This window comes from Oryzias melastigma, linkage group LG2, assembly GCF_002922805.2.
Source record: "Oryzias melastigma strain HK-1 linkage group LG2, ASM292280v2, whole genome shotgun sequence".
NCBI classification, from domain to species: domain Eukaryota; kingdom Metazoa; phylum Chordata; class Actinopteri; order Beloniformes; family Adrianichthyidae; genus Oryzias; species Oryzias melastigma.
In genome coordinates this window covers 15,586,787-15,605,935 of record NC_050513.1, presented here as the reverse complement: position 1 = coordinate 15,605,935, position 19,149 = coordinate 15,586,787, and the positions used below count along the sequence as shown (strand labels likewise).

General features: G+C 42.6%; 1 protein-coding gene across 2 annotated transcripts in view; it reads left to right on the top strand.

The window, feature by feature from the left end:
* Positions 1–19,149, top strand: part of LOC112156731 (kalirin) — a 68,769-nt gene that overhangs the window by 7,299 nt on the left and 42,321 nt on the right. For both annotated transcript variants that reach the window (XM_024289037.2, XM_024289035.2), the window contains exons 2-19: positions 4,845–4,919; positions 5,004–5,118; positions 6,541–6,733; positions 6,816–7,039; positions 7,108–7,423; positions 9,155–9,277; positions 9,353–9,544; positions 9,626–9,757; positions 9,828–9,962; positions 10,052–10,144; positions 11,433–11,555; positions 11,668–11,784; positions 11,857–11,931; positions 12,006–12,128; positions 12,241–12,293; positions 17,265–17,412; positions 17,507–17,703; positions 17,776–17,873. In XM_024289037.2, the coding sequence (XP_024144805.1) occupies positions 4,845–4,919; positions 5,004–5,118; positions 6,541–6,733; positions 6,816–7,039; positions 7,108–7,423; positions 9,155–9,277; positions 9,353–9,544; positions 9,626–9,757; positions 9,828–9,962; positions 10,052–10,144; positions 11,433–11,555; positions 11,668–11,784; positions 11,857–11,931; positions 12,006–12,128; positions 12,241–12,293; positions 17,265–17,412; positions 17,507–17,703; positions 17,776–17,873 (2,532 nt within the window). The remainder of the gene's footprint in view (positions 1–4,844; positions 4,920–5,003; positions 5,119–6,540; positions 6,734–6,815; positions 7,040–7,107; positions 7,424–9,154; positions 9,278–9,352; positions 9,545–9,625; positions 9,758–9,827; positions 9,963–10,051; positions 10,145–11,432; positions 11,556–11,667; positions 11,785–11,856; positions 11,932–12,005; positions 12,129–12,240; positions 12,294–17,264; positions 17,413–17,506; positions 17,704–17,775; positions 17,874–19,149) is intronic.

The following is a 19,149-nucleotide window of genomic DNA, read 5'->3' as shown; positions in this document are numbered from 1 at the left end:
TTAACTGAGGCTTCTGATTGGTCAGTTTATAACTTAAATAACTTGTGATTAAGAAAAAAATATGATTAAAAAGAAGGTGTTATGAAGAATGTATCAGAGAAAGTATCGTTATTCTGACAAATAAAATGTAACACAGTATTAGCTGTCTATTTTTCAATAGATTTGTATGGGATTTTTGCTTCTTGGAACCAGCGGATACTTCCTGTTTGAGACACGGGGGGGGGTTAGGTGAAGATGTCCAGTGAATAGACAGTCAATGGTGGTAGAGTAGGATCATTTATCATGTTAACATTGATAGCTGGACTGCAGTATCTCTGTCTTTCACAAGAAACAGAATACTGAAAGGGTCTGGGGGGGGGGGTTACTGACGGCAAGTTCAGGTGAAACAATGAAAAAGGAATAATTTGTTCTGTGAGGGCGTGGAGGACACTGAAGAGGCTTTTTGTGGTTTCTCCAGATGGGTTGTGAAAGGAGAGACAAGTGACCAGTGAAGATTTTCAGTAATAGAGTAATCCTTGGGAGTTTTTGACTAGAATAATGCAATATCTTGAGATCAGTATCAGCAGTTACTGGAGGGGCGTGGTTGACGACAGAAGTGGTAACGACGGGTATTTGCTTGAGCGTGGTTGGAGAACAGAATCAGGGTCAGTACCAGAGGCTTAGACTGAGTCGTGGTCAGAAGTTGAAGCAACGTCGATACATGGATGGAGCTCTATGTGGACTTGAGAAGAAATGTGGTCAGAAACAGAAAAAAAGATTGGCAAGAACATGGAACGAGAAGGGAAACACTACTATAGATCTCCATCAAGGCTATCCCTGCAGAGCAGCACACATGAGAAGTCTGATAACACTGGAGGATGGGCGGAGAGCATGACATCTGCAGACAACAGACGGCAGCCGTACTTGTTACTGAGCCGGCAGAACGAGTGACCAACCCCTATTATTCCACAAAACTATTCCGTCCAATTCTTCATTTTTGGGACAACATAGTCAATATGACTTTCAGACTACTGTATGTTTCTGCTGTTCAGAATTATATAGTCAATTTCAGACATTATTGGTTCACTGTTTATAAAAAGGGGATCCTCGGCACTACAAAATGTAAGCAGCAAATGAAGCTATAAACCATTTGTGCTGATGGCAGTGATACTTCTATCATTATTGTAATGAAAAAAAATATTGATACATTTCATGCCCTATTTATTTAGTGCAGGCATGACATCCTTGAAAAAAGTGTATTTTTTTTTTTTACCTACATAGCAATAAAGCAGGGTATGTCATGTATTAGGAACAGACATGGTGTTACCCAGTTGGTCTCCAGGGTGTCTACGGTTCAGCTATTTAAAACAAGAAGCAACTAGACTGTCGTAATAGGTCATTGAAAGTCAAGTAGCTGGTCTGTGATCTCTCATGGACAATGTCTGTCTCAAACGGTTTATTTTTTTAAAAACAGGTAGACTATGGCAAACTGTTGTCTTTGGGTAGAATGGAGCCCAAACAGCTGTGACAATGATGACCTGTTTCTACATTTTACCAAACCACTATCAGATTTTTTGTCTTTAGAACCTCTTCAGTGTAAATCTATGATGACAAATGATTCCAAATAGATATGATTAGTAATTCCGGCAAGTCAATACTATCTAGTTTGTATTTCATGAAGCTCCCAAACGTGTTAGCAACGCGTTAAAATAAAACAGTCCGACAGAGCTACATGTTAGTGCATTCAGAATAACACCCAACCTTGCTAGCAACTTGTAAAGAAAGGACTGGTACCGACAAAACAAATGTTACTGTGACTATGCTAACTCCCAAATGTGATAAAAATATATTTAATTAACACAGTTCAACAATGCTACATGTTAGCTGTGTTAGCACATTCAGAATAACACCTAACCTTGTTAGCGACTCAAAAAATGGACCAATACTGCTATCTTTTAGCCTTAAAAAAAGACTTAGGTTAGTCAGAATAGCTAGCATGTAGCTGAAATATTAGCTAAACTCTAAAAAGGGGCTATAAATAACTGGAAAAAAGCCTCAATTAGCCAAAACAGCTATCATATAGCCGAAATATTAGCTAAACTCATAAATAGACTAAAAACAACTGGAACAAAAAGCCTAAACTAGCCAAAACAGCTAGCACCTAACTGAAAAAAATAGTTAAACTTCAAATAGCCTGACAAACTTCAAATAAAAAAACAACCAAAAACACCTAAATTAACCAAAACAGTCAGCGTGTAGATATTAGCCTAACTCCAAAACACCCTAAAAAACGTATAAAAAGCATAAATTAGCCAAAACAGCTAGCATGTAGCTGAAATATTAGCTAAACTCCAAAATAGCCTAAACAATTATTAGTAAATGCTAAAATAGTCCAAAAACCTAGCATAATGCTAGTTTTTAAAACTTTGAAACCGTAACTAGCATAATTATGAATAAGAAAAAGGCGGGAATATTATTCTAGAAAAAATCAATTTAAACCTTAAATAACTTTCAATATTTTACTCTCCATAAAAATGTCAAAGTTATACAAGTTAGAAATAAGCGCAAGATAACATTGTAACATTGGGCCATTATTAACAATAAAATATAATGATCTGGAGGGCCGGATCTGGCCCCCGGGTCTTGACTTTGACACATGTGATTTAATGGATTTAAAGGATTTTTGAAAAAAATAATGCATTTTTGGAGTTAGGTTTGTTGCCAGCTGTAGTCTTTGACAAATACACGCCTGATAGGGAAAGTTATACATTTGAAATTCAAAACCAAAAATAATATATTTAGAAATGATCGTCATTTAATCTTACCATTTGTTTCTTGGCTCTTATTACTCCTGTTTTTCACCACGTTCACATCAAGGTCATGTTGCTTTTGTGGTTTGGCCTGTGTTTGAGATGAAAGAGTCAGTCGGTCTGGGTCTGAACTGTCAGTCTAAGCTGAGATGAGACAGATGGAGACGCCTGTGAGGAAGCAGCCCGGGCCTGGGTGCATGTTCCACTTCTCCTTGTTTGTAGGTTTTCTCTCCGAGGGTTATCACTGCTTGCTGGGCTGCTAATGTGAGACGTTTAATGTCCTCAGTGTGTGTATGTGTTGGATTAGCCTCCTCCCGCTGTGCAGGATGATCTAACACATATGGGAGGCTTGTCTACAACACACACATCTATATTTGTATCTGTCTCCAGTCCAGAAGCAGTGGTGGGGATCCTGCTTGACATCATGCAGCATCCATTCCCCACGTTGTCTTTAGACCACTGCATCCCTAAAACAGATTCAGACCAGAGCCCTTAACTTGTCTTGAAGGTCAGTTTGTTTTAAATGTCCTCACAAGGTTTCTAAATGTTATCTGTCCCCACATGGATAGCTGTACGAGTACACACACATCCACACTGAGCTGCAGAGATTCAGCTTATTGATTAAAGCATCAGTTAGCTCTTCTGTGAACCTGACTGGGTTCATTGTGTCGTATGGGTGGAAGTGGTTTAAAATAAAGTGAAACTCACAGTACCATCAGTCTGCTGAGCTGAAAAACTGTTTTACACATCATTTGTTGGGACACGTGCTTCCCCACAGGCGATGTTAGCAACCGGCTAATAAAGCTAATGTAGAAAAATTGACAACAGTCTCTTTTCAAACAAGATATGAAAAAAGGTTGTTTCCTTTACCTGGTTTTGGAACCGCAGTAGCACTAGGTGCTAATAATATTAGCATCTTAGCTAGCAAGCTGTAACTAGCATTTGTTTCCTTGTCTATCTTTTTAGCAATTACCACAATTATGTAAAGGAAAATCAGGTAAAGACTTGCTTTAGCCTTTGTATTAAGCCACAATCACACCACCTTTGGCAACGCGTCCTCAAGCGACCACTTCCAATGAAAAGTCCATGTAATAGTGCGTTTCCATTATTAAAACTCTTGTGTTCATAGCTAGGCAAGTTTCTACAACCGTTTTCGGGTTCTGCATACAACACACGCAGCCATTGAACGTGCATATTTGAAAGCGACTTATAGATGGTGTCCCTTTTTACTCACGAAAGTGCCAACTGTTTGAAAATTGATTGTGAAGGAGAAATGGATAATTGTGGTTTGTGTCCAGAATTGTATGACACCAAGTCTTCCGTATATCGGAAATAGCTAAACATTTGTACCGCGTCAACATTTACAATTGAAATTGAGCATTTTCCAACTGTACACGCACTAGCATAGTAAAAAAAGAAAAGAAGAATCCCCTCCCTGCTTGTCTATTGTGAACAAAAGTCTAGTGCGTTCTTGAATGTGCGTCACATGCCTACTGTCTTTGTAGCTTTTTGTAGTTCTTTGTGAATATCTAAGACCCTCTGTTGATTACTCAGTTTTTAGCTAGCACTCTGGTTGTCCTGCATTGAACTAAATATCAATTCCTTAGTAAAGAAAGTACTGGAGAAATAATACATCAGTTTTAGGCCATCAGTTCACCAGTAGCTCATGTTGTAACCTGACACCCCCTCAAAAGGTGCATGTCAAATTCATGGGCTTGATGCCATCTACATCTGTAAACTAGTGTTTTCAGTGCTCTAGCATTTCCCATATTGTGCTTTTCCAGCTCGTTGTCAGTAATCAATACTGTGCTGAGATAAGGTGGTTGAAGCTCAGTGGATTAAGTAGCCAGGCTGCCAATTGGTTGGTTCAAACTACAGTCAGTCTTGTTGTCTTTAGGGGTGATAGGATATTTCTCAGAGTATCCCCATGTAGAAGTGTCTAAGTAATTCTTTTTTGAAGTAATAGAAGTATACTTTGTATTTATAATTTCTACAGTTCTGACGTTTACGACTCTAGTCTGGACGTCACCTAAACATGCCTTTGTTTTCCTTTAGGTTCTGGTAAAGGGGAGTCTGTCCGGGCGGTCGATGTCTTGACGGTGCTCAGAGAAAAAGTGGCCTTTGTGTCGGGTAAGACCCTCTGATGACGCTTTTACATTTCAGCTTTTGTGTTATTGTAACATGCATGGCTCAGAGTCGTCGTGTGACCTCCAGGTGGACGCGACAAACGAGGTGGACCAATCCTCACCTTTCCTGCCAGGACCAATCACGATCGAATAAAACAGGAAGACCTCAGCCGCCTGGTTACTTACTTATCAACTATCCCTAGGTACGGCAGACGGAACTTTTCTTGTCTTCTTCTAAAGCTGCGTTCACACCAAACACGATTTGTGTGTCAGGGGGATCCAGTTTATATGTATAGACCCGATCCGAGGTCTCGTAGTGTGTTTTGGGCATTAGGTGCAGCACAGCTATTAGAGAAAGCGTAATTTGGGTGGCACAACAAAATTTCTGACGCGGGACATCATATTCCCTGAGTGTTCAAATATCTGAACTTTGGCTAAGAGTTTCCATTAGGTCAACCTATCAGGAACTTAGCGCCTGTGCCACCATCCATCCATCTTCTTCCGCTCATTTGGGATTGGGTTGCGGGGGCAGCAGTCTAAGCAAAGATGCCCAGACTTCCTTCTCCCCTGCCACTTCCTCCAGCTCCTCTGGGGGGACCCCGAGGCGCTCTCAGACCAGCTAAGAGACATAGTCTCTTCAGAGTGTCCTGGGTCTTCCATGGGCCTCCGCCCAGTGGGACATGCCCGAGACTCCCCTTCAGGAAGACTTCCAAGAGGAATCCGGACCAGATGCTTGAGCCACCTCAACTGGCTCCTAGAGGAGCAGTAGCTCTACTCCGAGCTCTCTCCGGGTGACAGAGCTTCTCACCCTATCTCTAAGGGAGCCCCCAACCACCCTCGAGAGGAAGCTAGTCTGGATCTTGTCCTTTCGGTCACGACCCAGAGTTCACGGTCATCGGTGACGACTGGAACGAAGATCGACTGGTAAATCGAGAGCTTTGCTTTCTGCCTCAGCTCTCTTTTCACCACAAGAAACCAGCGACCACATAACGGCCTCTCCAATCCACCTGTCGATCTCACGCTCCGATCTTCCATCACTTGTGAACAAGTCCCCAAGATATTTGAACTCCTCCACCTGAGGCAGGAGCACTCCACACACCGAGGTACCTTTATCCTGTGGCACCTTGATGATATAATCAACGGGTGTAGTCCACAACCGTTTATAAAATACAGCAAATGTTTCTATTCAGACCATGGGTGCCCAAAGTGGGGCCCGCGGGCTAAATTTGGCCCACCGAAGGTTATCTTTTGGCCTGTCAAGTTATGGCTGTGGAAGCCGTGTGTGTTTAGCAACCGAGCATGTTGTCCGTAAAACATGTGGACAAGCACTCTTTGAATTACCGTAATTCCTGAACGCTCCTCCCACACATGGCGGTTAATTAACACTTTTTTGAACAACCTATTTAGCACCGTAATAAAATAGATGCGTTGGACATAAATTGCTGCGCAAATTGTGTTCGGTGTGAACGAATGAGACCTGCTAGAAGCTATTTCAGCCCAAAGTTTTTTTTCTAAACTGTGTGAGTCAGTGAAGGACTGGCAGAAAAACTGACAGTTTGACAAAAGTGTGAGGTTAGAAATGTGTCAGGAGAATCCCCGCTGGTCATCGGCTGCTTCTCCGTCAGTGAGGATGTGCGTGCGCGTGGCTTCACGGTGGTGGTGGACATGCGGGGCAGTAAGTGGGACAGCGTGAAGCCGGTGCTGCGGACGCTACAGGAGTCCTTTTCCTCAAACATCCACACGGCGCTGCTCATCAAACCGGACACCTTCTGGCAGAAACACAAGACCAACCTGGGCAGTGCCAAGCTGAGTTTTGAGGTATTGAACAGTCTGTAAAAACAAAAACTGAGGATTTTTAGGGCTTTTTCACAGTGAGCAATAAATCTCTCCTTATCTTCAGACCAGTCTGGTGTCAGTGGAGGGTCTGTCCCGACTTATTGATCCCTCTCAGCTGACCTCTGACCTGGGAGGCTCGTTGGAGTACGACCATGTGGAGTGGACTGAGCTGCGTCTTGGCTTAGAGGAGTTCTCAGGGGCTGCCACGCAGCTGCTAGCCCAGCTGGAGCAGCTGGAGGCCGGGCTGAGCCGCATACCCGAGCCTCAGGACGTTGACGAGGCCCGCAAGTGAGTGTTTGATCGCCCGCCATGTTGACGGGGGAGGATTCAACTAACTTTCACTGTCGCCTGCCCAGACTCCTGGAGGAGCACGCTCGCCTCCGCAACACCATCGCCACCGCGCCCGTCGACGCCCTCGACCGAGAGGGGAGGAGCTTGCTTCAGCGGATGCGCCTGGGGTCATCCCACGGCGAAGCCGCCAACGAAAGCGGGGGCGGCGGGGGCACCTGGTTGTCAGGTGGAGCCGACTTCCAGAGCGTGGCGCCGAAGGTTTCGTCTTTATTGGACCGGCTTCAGGGCGCTCGCACTCACTTACTGCAGAGCTGGGGCGATAAGAAGCTGCACTTGGACCAGGCGCTGCAACTCCACCTGTTCGAACAGGACGCCACCAAGGTTTGTTTACCTTCCTCTGCTAGCTTAGCTGCTAAAAGTGCTTTTATTTTTAAACTGTTCACTATTAATAAGCTGAACTTTTTCTGTAAACTGTTTTTTTGTTTAAAGTTACAATAGTAACTTTTTAGAAATAACTTTAAAATCAATTTTGATACTTTGACAGTTAAATCTCTTTCTCTGTTGTTACACACACTATTTATTTTTTTCTCATCAGTGAATGTGTTTTTTTTTCCACATTTAGATATTTTACAAAGCATTTTTGAACATTAATAATGACTCTTCTCTAAATGTCACTAAATCTATGTTTAAGTTCTCACCTGAATCTTTAACTTCTAACAGAACTTTCTGGTGCCCTGGATTTTAAAAGCACTTTGGACACAATTCTCAATACTTTTTTTGTTTAAACTGCCACTATGATGTCACAGAATTCACAAACTGAAAACCTAAACAATATGAGCATTTTAGGATGATTATTTTTGAATTAATGTGTGTTCTGATGATGAAAAGTTGAAGGTTTAGTAAGAAAAAAAAAACATTTAAACTCTTTTTTTTAAACTAAAATTGTTCACACGCAATGCATTGTGGTCCATATTCTCCAATCTAGCTAGCATCAAGGCATACTTGTTTTTCGCTGAGAATTCTGGGAAACTTTTTTGGGCGCTCTACTTTGGACAGCACTACAAAATGAGTGTAATAATAGTGAAGGAATTCAAATATAGCCTAACACTGTCTTAGCTAATAAGCTAATCATTTACTGTTAGCATTATTATATTTTTTTAGCTAGTTTTACCTCATGTAGCATATATTTTGTAGATTTTATTTTCCAAATTCTCTATTAACTTTTTCATTTTTACTTCTACTGTAATTGATTATTTTAGTTTTTTTACATTTAGTTTTTGCTTTTAATCATTAGAGAAACATGTTTTTTTACAGTTAACACATGTTTTTGTGTGTGTGTTTAAAGACCCACTCCAATTAAAATTTTCCTCATGATGGAGGACATATATAGAATACTTTAGGATTAAAATTGCATTTCTGAGTACCGTATTCTCTGGAGTAAAAGTCGCAAGAACTTATCAAGAAGAAGAAAACCATATATCAGTCACTCTGGAGTATAAGTCGCACTCTTGGGAGAAAACTCTGATGTTTCAGAACAAACCCGCCAAGCTAGCTAAATAAATAAATAAACACAAGAATACTAATCTTTTGATCTGTATAATAAAAGTATCAACGTTTTAGCGGAAAACAACCAGATTCTCTTCCTTGTTTGTTTTGGACGACACTTCTTCTGCCACCGTCATTAGCAAATACTTCGGATAAAGCGCCCTCTAGCGGTTGTTAGAGGAAACAAAGGACAACTAGTGTTTACTGGGAAAGTATAAATATAAGCCCATTTATGTCTTTAAAAACACAAAAATTCATTGGATTCCTGACGTGACACAAACAGAAAGTCGCTCCTGAGCACAAGTCGCACCCTTGGCTAAACTAGGAAAAAAACTGCTAAAATATTCTCCCTCGCTGCAGAAAATACTTCTTAAAAACCAAAACAGGCTTTTAAATTTTGGCTAAAAACAGCACAATCGTAACTAAAGCAAAACACTTTGAAAATAGATAAAAATATATTTGGAGTGGGAGTTTATGGACATTTTCCTTGCATGAGGGGACCTGAACATCTGTCTGAAGTCTAAAGTCTTTCTCTCTCTGTACCTGTCATGGTTGTCTCTGCTGCAGATGTCAGAGTGGATCGCTCACAGTAAAGAACTCTTCATGCAGAGTCTGGCAGAAGTCGGTCAAAACCACCAGCACGCCCTCGACCTACAAACGCAGCACCAGCATTTCACCGCCAACTGCATGGTCTGCTTTTTTTTTTTTCTGGATGTGTGGGTTTTTTAAGCTCCAGAACCAACGCATCTCTATGTGTTTGTCCAGAACGGCAGTGTGAATGTGGACAGCGTCGTCACCGTAGCTGCGAGGCTCGCCGAGGCTGGCCACTACGGAGCGGAGCGGATCGCTTTGGTGTCGTCACGGCTACAGGAGGACTGGAAGTCAATGACAAGTGCACTGGAGGAGCGCAGCAACATGCTCGCCATGGCAACCGGTTTCCATCAAGGAGCAGAGCAGGTGAATTTTTTTTTTTTTTGGGATAACATACCTTCAGGGCCGCCCGTCCACCTGTCTCACACACGTTTCCTGTCTGACTAGTTCCTCGCCCGAGTGGAGGGATGGGTCAAGCTGTGCTCTGAGGGACCGTTGCCATCGACGACAGCCGAGCTGGAGCCTGCAATAAAGAAACACCAGGAGCTCAATGAGGAGATTTCCGCCAACTACACACAGGTATCAGTGTCAGTTCCACAGACGGTCCGCTCTTTTATAGACCCAACAACAACTACTTTTCTTCGCACAGGTCAGTGAAAGCGGGAAAGCGTTACTGGAGGTCCTTCAGCGTTGCCCAGCGACAGATGCTGATGAGTCAGCAACTAAGCCAGACTTCACTGCCGCCACACACTCCATCATGGGGGTTCTGCACCAGGTGATGCAGGTGAGGGTCGATCAGATCATTCAGCTGAGCAGCAAACAAGTCACAAGTCACTGATGTGGAATTTTATTTCATTTTTTGTTGTTGTGCAGGGTCATCATGAGGTAGAGGGGGCGTGGCAGCACCGTAAGCTCCGCCTCCACCAGCGCCTGCAGTTGTGTGTGTTTCAGCAGGATGTTAAACAGGTTCGGTTATACCGGTCCAAACGTCAAAATGACACTGAATCTGATCTTTAGTGCTGTATTAAACGTCCCTGATTATTCGTGGCCGTGTCAAACTGCCGCTACGTACATTTTTTCGCATCTTCCGCGATACATGTGTGATATGCGTTTCTTGCATTCGTAATTTGTGTCCATGTTCCCAAATGTCCGTTGATAAGTTTTGGCCAACGGGTCTTTAAGTGAATTTGGTTTTAAGCTTTTCAAAATTTTTGTTTGTTTTTAAATTTCGCAGTTTATGTGTATTTTGAGCATTTTTTCGCATTTTAAATGGAATTATAAATCTTATGCAATTGTGCGTGATTTTTGCAAGATGCTTACGCAAATTTCCACAACCATTCCAATTATGGGACTTTTCATTTACACACCACCTATGTACAACTTTAATACGGTGCATATATTACGTTAAAATTGCGTAATTGACACACAAATCACTAATGAATGACATATAAACAGAGCAGTAATCAGACAGTTCATTCATTCGCATATTTTGTGATAAATATCACATTTATATGGTACATAAGTTGGCCGATCTTTCACCCCTCCACCTGTCTAAACTGATTGGGAGACTCCCCCTCCCCCGTCTGGCTCGTCCGGGTGGGGGAAGGGGTCTCTTGTGGGGCACAGGAGGAAGTTGGGGGATTTCTTTACAGTGATCTGAATATCAAAGTGAAGAAATTCAATGAAGCGCGGGTTTATGTTTTGCGGGAGGTTTAATTGTGATACATCTGTGAAAAATTCACATATAGACCACGACTTTTCTCACTTTTTTCATGTATATTCGTGTATGAACATTCTTCATCCGTATAAATTGTATATAGCGGGAATGTGACACGGACTTTAGAATAAAGTTACACTCCAATTTTTCCAAGCATTCCGAGTTCCCCTTTTAATGATGATTATACTGGTTTTAGTTCTGCCCAGTTTACTATTTATATAACAAATACCCTTTTCCTTTTACTTTTTTTTGTCTGCTCCAGATTTACAACAATTTGACTAAAGAAATACTCAGAAAATTCCATTTTAAGCTAATTTTCTTTATAGATGTCTCCCATCATCAAAAAAATGCAGCAATAACATGTTAAAAACACTAATTTATTTAGGAGAGAATGGAAGAAATACATCAGGCCAATAAGGGCAGATTTTATTTGACTTTGAAACAATGACAATTCAGATCTCAATCAGCAAATTTCTACAACAATGATTTGGCTTTATGCTAATTTCCAGATTCTCCTCCTACCTGCTTCTCCTTCAGGTGTTGGACTGGGTGGAGCAGCATGGCGAGGTGTTCCTGAACAAACACACAGGTGTGGGGAAGTCCTTGCACCGGGCGCGGGCGCTGCAGAAGCGGCACGACGACTTCCAGCAGGTGGCGCAGGTAAAACCCAGAGACATTCGGTTTAAGGATACAAAAATAGGAACTTTCTGACTAGTTTGCCTTTGTGAAGGTGCAACAATGCAGATATTCGTTTGTGTCCCATACGATTTAGAACACCTACACCAATGCGGAGAAGCTTCTGGAGGCAGCAGACCAGCTGGCGCAGTCTGGAGAGTGTGAGGAAGAGGAGATCTACCAGGCGTCCCGAGACCTGGAGCTGCGAATGCAGGTACATACGACATATGTGAGGATGTTAAACGGAGCAGTTCTGAGTTGCTTACGTGGTTTCTGTGCACTTCAGGCCTTTATTCAGCGAGTAGAGCAGAGGAAACTGCTGCTGGACCTCGCCGTGTCCTTCTACACTCACACCAAGGAGGTAGCACACCTGCTCACGTTTGATTTCCTTTCGTTTTCGTCCTCTGACTTTTCTTCTCCTTCATTTCCCCTCAGCTGTCCGCATGGATGGACGGCCTCCAGAAGCAGCTCTCCTCGGACCTCCTGGTGTGCCCGGACACGGTGGAGGCCCTGCAGGCTCTGATCAGCCAGCAGCAGCAGCAGCAGACCAACACTCAGGTACCGGCAACGACTCCGACCTCTGACCGGAAGTCTAACAACGACCTAACACCCCTCCCGACCCTTTACCTCTAACCCTCACACTAACCCAACGTCTAACCCTGACCCACAGGAAGCTGCGATGAGTGTCATCCGGGAAGGAGAAGACCTCATCCTGCAACTCAGGTACACACAGACGTGTGGGTGTTCCTCTGAGGTCGTCATGGGGGTTTCTGGTTTTCTGCAGCAGAGGTCACAGTGATGATTTCTGACACATTCCTAGATATCTTTGTTTTTTACTCTCTGGCTCAGATGAATTATGGATGACTGTATTTTTTTTTTAATATTATATGCAAGGTTGGAGTGATTTATAGATAAGGCGCCAGCTCTGGTCGACCTTGTTTTTAAACTGCACAGATACTTGTTTTTCTGCATTTTGTTTCTCTGGATTATGTAAAACCTGCAGGAGTGCACATCACTGCCTCCATTAGTTTGTATGGATCCTGTAAAAGGTTGTTTTTAGTAAGTGGTTTTTAGAGCAGAGCGCGTTTTGCTGTGATTTCTAGTTAATGCAGAATCAGTGGCTGCGTTTGTGTTTTTGCTTTATCACCATGAGCCTGGTGTGACTGACAGGAAGGACGAATCAAAACAAAACATGACCAAAATCACCATCAAACTGAAGGGCACAATCCTCTTAGTACCACTCCACAGAAGTGTTGGTGGGGGACCCAATATGCACTAAACCGGGTTTGGTGACAGAAACTGAACATTTAACCAAAACATGACAAAAACCATGGAGAAACACAAAGTATGGCAGAACATTGCAGATGATCTTACAGGGATTAACTGAAAACCAGACATCTAAATAGGCTGACGGTAATTATCATAAATGAAGACAGCTGTGGACCATGAACCTGAAGCCAGTGTGACTGAGGGACAATCCAATACAAAACATAATAAAAAATCATAACAATTGACAAAACCCAAATCAAAGTTCACAATCCTGACAGTACCCCTCCCCAAAAGGGCAAATCCCAGATGGCCTGAAACAAAAACAACAACAAAAAAACACCTGGATGGAGGGAACATGGAAGAAAAACAAAAAAGGAGAAGCATTCTCGACAACTCTTCCCAGGGTCAGGAAACATGAAGAGGAGCATCCCCGGCAACCCTCCTCTGAAACAGGAAACAGACAAGTGGGGTGAGCAGTGACCATCCTCAGGGACAGGGAACAGTAAGTGTGGCGTCGGCAACCCTGTTCAGGGATAGACACAAGAAGAGGAGCAGCCCCGATGACCCTCCACAGGAACAGGGAGTTGGAAGGATGACCCAGGAGAACCCCTCCCAAGGAATAGGCAGGAGGGGGACCAGTCCTGATGACCCTCCTCTGGGACAGGACACGTAAGGAGGAGGGTGATTGGGACCTTCCTCAAAGAGAAGACACATGAAGAGAAGCAATCCTGGCAACTCTCCTTAGGAAAAGGACGGATGGAAGTGAAGCAACCCCGATTATCCTCCTCAGGAACTGGGCACATGAAGTGGAGTGACCTTGATGACCCTCGTCACGGATATGAAATGTGAAGAGAAGGGTGGTTGGGACCCTCCTCAGGAACTGGACACATAAAAAAGATTGCCCCAGGTGAGTCTTCTCAGGGACAGGATGGATGAAGTGGAGTGACCCTGGAGCCCCTCCTCAGGAACAGGGCACATGAAGAGGATCTACCCCGAAGACCCTGCTCAGAAACAGGGCACATGAAGAGGATCTAACCCAGACACCCTCCTCAGGATCAGGGCACATGAAGAGGATCTACCCCGAAGACCCTGCTCAGGATCAGGGCACATGAAGAGGATCTACCCCGGAGACTCTCCTCAGGAACAGGGCACATGAAGAGGATCTACCCCGGAGACTCTCCTCAGGAACAGGGCACATGAAGAGGATTGAACCCAGAAGACCCTCCTCAGGATCAGGGCACATGAAGAGGATCTACCCCGGAGACTCTCCTCAGGAACAGGGCACATGAAGAGGATCTACCCCGGAGACCCTCCTCAGGGACAGGACACATGAAGAGGATTGAACCCAGTGACTCTCCTCAGGAAAAGGAAGGGACATGAAAAGGAGCGGCCTTGGTGACCCTCCCCATGGACTATAAAGAAGTATGATCCAGGATCTTTGTTAGGAATGGATATGCCGGATGTGGCATGGCGTGGCTATTAGGGGTGTGCCAAAATATCGATATTGCGATATATCGCGATATTTAGTCCTGCGATCGATTCTCGATGGGTTCTCACCAAGTATCGATATTATATTTTCATTTAAAGAGGCGTCTGAGTCGCGCGCCGGAACTATGGGCGCACGCTGCGTCGGACTTTTAATAGCGATGCACGCGCTCATTCGGGAGAAGCACCGGTGAGATACAGGCTCTGTAGCGCGTGTGTGAAGCATGCCTACCTGTCAGCATTTATCCTCCATCTGTAGGAGATCCACCCGGTAAGAAGTGACTTTGTCTGAGCGCTAGAATGTCAGCGATCACTTACTTCCTGTTTGCTGTGGGAACTGAGCGCGTGCTACGCAGTTGTCTGTGTATGCTTCAAGGAGCGTCGGAATTTTCGCTTTCATGCACTTCAATGTTTAACCTGCTGCTGTACGGTGTAACTTTGATAAATTTATAATGTGACGTTTTCAAACAATGTAATCATTTGTTGCTAATGTTATTTTTAAAGTAATTCTTAAATAAAAAAGCAGGATTTGATGTATGAACTTAAATTTAAATGTAATTAAACTAAAGTACATGAATTCACTGTAAAATTAGGGAGAATGCTAATTAATTGAAGCACTTAAAATTATATTTATTGCCATTATTATGTGTGTTTTAAGGATTTTACCTATTGACTGCTGACTGACCAAATGGAAAAATGATAAAAAATGGAAAAATAATCTCAAGTAACAGTCTGAGTAAATCAGCCTTTATTTTTGGATGCTCAGCCCTTTTCAAGTGAGAGAAAAGTGCACAAAAAATTAGGTCAATTTTGAGAGAGGCTGTAAAACATTATATTCATCATCCTTTGGGGTGACGTTCTTTTGGAGGTAGATAGCTGTCACTACTTGACTTATTTAATATTTGTTCTGTTTACAACAATTCTGCACTAAGTAGTGTCACTGCTGATCATGTTTACTATTGTTAACATTGAATCTGACAGATAATTCCAATTCAGTTGTTGTCAATGTTTGTCAAAGACATAGTTTTACTGATTTCAGCAATTTTGCACAAAAGTGTCTATAATTTGTTGCACAAAATAAGAAAAATTGTTTAGTATGATTGTGTTTAAGGTAAAAAAGATAAATGGGGATATATTTCCCCCCAAAAACATGTTCTATATAATGGTAGTTATTAGAGAGGATTTTTACCAATTATCGCAGTATCGCGATATTATCGATATCGTGAGCCATGTATCGCGTATCGTATCGTATCGTGAGGTACCCAGTGATTCCCAGCCCTAGTGGCTATAAAGGGGCTGCTTAAGATTCTTTAATAGAGTCAGTATGGTATGGTGAGATGTGGACTGCAATGGAAAAAACAACTAATCAAAGCAAAACATGACCAAAAACATCACAAAAGTGCACAGTCTTCACAGTTTCAAGAAAAATATTTATTCTTAGACCATAGTTTCCACATGTTCTAGATTGCACACAATGTGTGGGATTTTTTTTTTTGTTTTCTAGAACACTTGCTTAGGAAGAGAATCACTTTGTAGATTTGTTCAATTGTATCTAGTTTTGCAATTATTCTAGAAATTTGTTGTTAGCCTGTACTGTGTTTGTCTACTATGCAGTTGTACATTGAAACAGGCATTTCTTTTAGTGGGTGTTGAGGTAAAAAATAATTGTTTTCTAGATTCAAGTGTGTCTTTTGTTGCATCTGACTCTTTTGCTGACTTTGTGGGCTCATTCCTAGTTTTTTTCTGGATTTTTCATTTGTGGTTGTGCGACAGGTGTGTATGCACTTTTTGTGTTAAGCTTTGAGCTTTGATTAATGTAAATGCGTGGGTTTGTTTTATGTTTTTTAAGTGTTTGGTGAATCTCAGTGAGTCAAAACATGATAACCAACTTGATCATTTAATAGTATCCAACAATAACAGTTTCTTTTATGAGTGGACCCTGAAAAACGGACTGGGAGGTTTAGAATCAAGCACAAAACCACAAAATCTTGGGTCTAGACCAGGCGTGTCCAAAGTCAGTCCAAGAGGGCTGGTCTCCTGCTGGTTTTCCAGAAACCCTGACGTATCTGCTGCTGATTACCTGGATCAGGTGTGCTTGGCCAATTAAGAACTTCAATGGCAGGAAAACATGTAGGATACCGGACTGATTTTGGAGACCCCTGGTCTCGTCGGTCCTAGTGGACAACGAACTAGTGATCCTTTTTAAGGGCAGAAGGTAGAATTGGGTGGAAGAGGGTTTTGCGAGACACCCCATGTGGTGAAAATACAGACAAAGTTCCAATTTTAAGACAAAAGAGACTTGTTTAGGCTGGAAAAAATGTGAGTTGTGTAGATATATTAGCCTGAAACAGCGAAGAAAACAATAAGCAAAATAATAGAAATTCAAATGTAGCATAGCAACCGGAGTGCAAAAGACTACTGACTTTATTTAAAATTTAAGATCATCCAACTTGTTTTTTATTTAATATTTTGAGCATCTAGGACTCATTTTCCAAAATATGAGGAACAAGAATTTCTTTTGTTTTGTTCTTTGTCATTTCATTGGTTAACAAGGATTTATTTCTGATACTTCGCCATTTGTATAGTCTATATGCAGTCTATGAATGTGTGTTTTTTAGGTCCGTACAGCTGTGTGATGGGAGTGTGCTTGTATTCCAGATTTCATATCTGGTAACTTGTTGAGTTTTTCTGGAGGGCATCACTGTTCCTAGTTTCTCGATCAACACTCATCCATCATCCCTTTGCTTCACTCTACCCAGTTTTATTTATTTATTTCCAGGTTTCTGTAACACATTTACAATTTTTTAACATTTCATAGAACTTTTTTTTTTTTTTTTTTGGTTCAGCAATATTTTTTGGCATCATTTGTGTTGTTCTCATAGCCTGCGTTTTGCTTTATTTGTCTTCAGCATCTCAATGTTTTGGGTTCGTTTGTTTTAGGCCTCAGGGCAGCTCGGTGGCCCATGTGGAATCGGTTTTGCAGCAACTGGAAGAGTCTCACGTTCAGCTCGAGGAACTTTTTCACCAGAGGAAGATCCGACTGGACATTTTCCTGCAGTTCCGCATACTGCACCAGTGCACACTGGAGGTACGGTTGGGTCGGAATACATTGCAAACCAAGCCCCTTCTCCTTTCCAATTAGATCAAAGTTTGGATTCCTTGCACGTCTGTGTGTTTCCTAGGTAACAGGTGAGATGGATGCTTGGAAACAGGACTTGGAAAAGCAATCCCAGGAATTTTCCTCAGAGAAGGTCGCCTCAAATCGTCTGGCTGAGACGAACCAGGACAAGCTGAGCCAGGACAAGCTGGCACTAGGACAGTCCCGGCTGGTGGAGTCCAGCCCGGAGGCGCTAACGCTAGCACAGCAGCGGATTCACAGGTAAGCAGACACACCTTACGCCAGAAGATGCTTTCAGCCAGATCTACACTGATGGACTTACTGATTCTCCAGGCACATGGAACGGAGGCTGGCGATGAACAACATGATATATGAGGTCATCCAGCAAGGCCATGACCTCCAGCAGTACATCTCGGAGGTGCAGGCATCAGGTAATCATCTACAGCTATGCCTAATTTGAAAATAAATGGTGCAGAAGTAGAGAAGTCGACCTTTGATCGGAAGATTGCTTGTTTGGTAGCTCCTCGCCTGTGTTCAGGTGTCCTTAGGCAAGACATTGGAGGTTATAGGTTGACGGCATCAGCTACGTTCAAAGTAGGATCGAAAACGCGTGTTCAAGAAATAACTTCCAATGAAAAGTCCAAGTAATTGCGTTTTTCAGGCTTCCGTGTTCGAAAATCTGGCATTCACGCATAGCTACACAAGTTTTTCAGTTCATTTTAGGATCTACGTACAAAAACATATGGTCATTGAAACGCCTGTGAAAAGTTAAAGCGTATGAGTAGTCAAGATTGCATCGCTACGACGTTTCACACCTTCCACCTGTAGGTAGTATTGGTAGTAAGGTAGTGCTAGTATCGGCTAACGACAGTCCAGTGTGAACTTCGTATCCTATAGAGCTAAGTTAACCCCGGTCGGGTTCAAGTAGCCACTTTCAATGAAAAATCTTTGCAAAAGCACGTCAACCCGAATTTTGGTTCAGACTTCTCGCGTTCACGTCTCGCTGTGGAAGTTTTTGAGAGGGACCTGGTTACAGCCAAGATGGTACCCAAACACGACATTAAAGTCATCAATAGCTGGCAGCGGAAATGTTGTAACCGTAGCCAGAAGCTGAAATTGTGTATATATATATATATATATATACTCGAAGATTCCTAACCGTAACCTTAGCCATTTTCTAGAGGAAGAGCATCAGCTTCGTTCGGACTTGAGTTGAGGGCTTCTGGCTATTGATGCTCAGGCGCCATTTTGGGTCCATGTTATTTTCTTAAAGTTTTTGAGTCCGGTCACGGGCGTTCATTGATCCCACAGTGGAAGTTAAGCCGGTTGAACTTCTTGTAGCCAAATAGGGACAATGCTGAATTGTGACCAATTTGGAACTCAGATTTGGTGGTGACGAGTGGGTTCGGTCCTTGACAAAACATGGGAGTACCAACTGTCGAAACACAATCACAAAGGAGACAATAATATTTGCCTTTTCGGCCCCATCGGAGTTATGCGATGTCAAGTCTTACATATATCACCACCAGCTAAATGCGCGTTTAAGAAAGACCGGTGTGATTCCAACCCTAATCCCCAACTACTACAAAAACATTTAGGGCCATGCTCATTTATTTTTCTTTTGTTTTTCTAAATGCTGGATATGACGTCACCGATTTCAGAAAGTGAAAATCAAATCAATGCGAATTTTTCACGATGTCTTTTTGT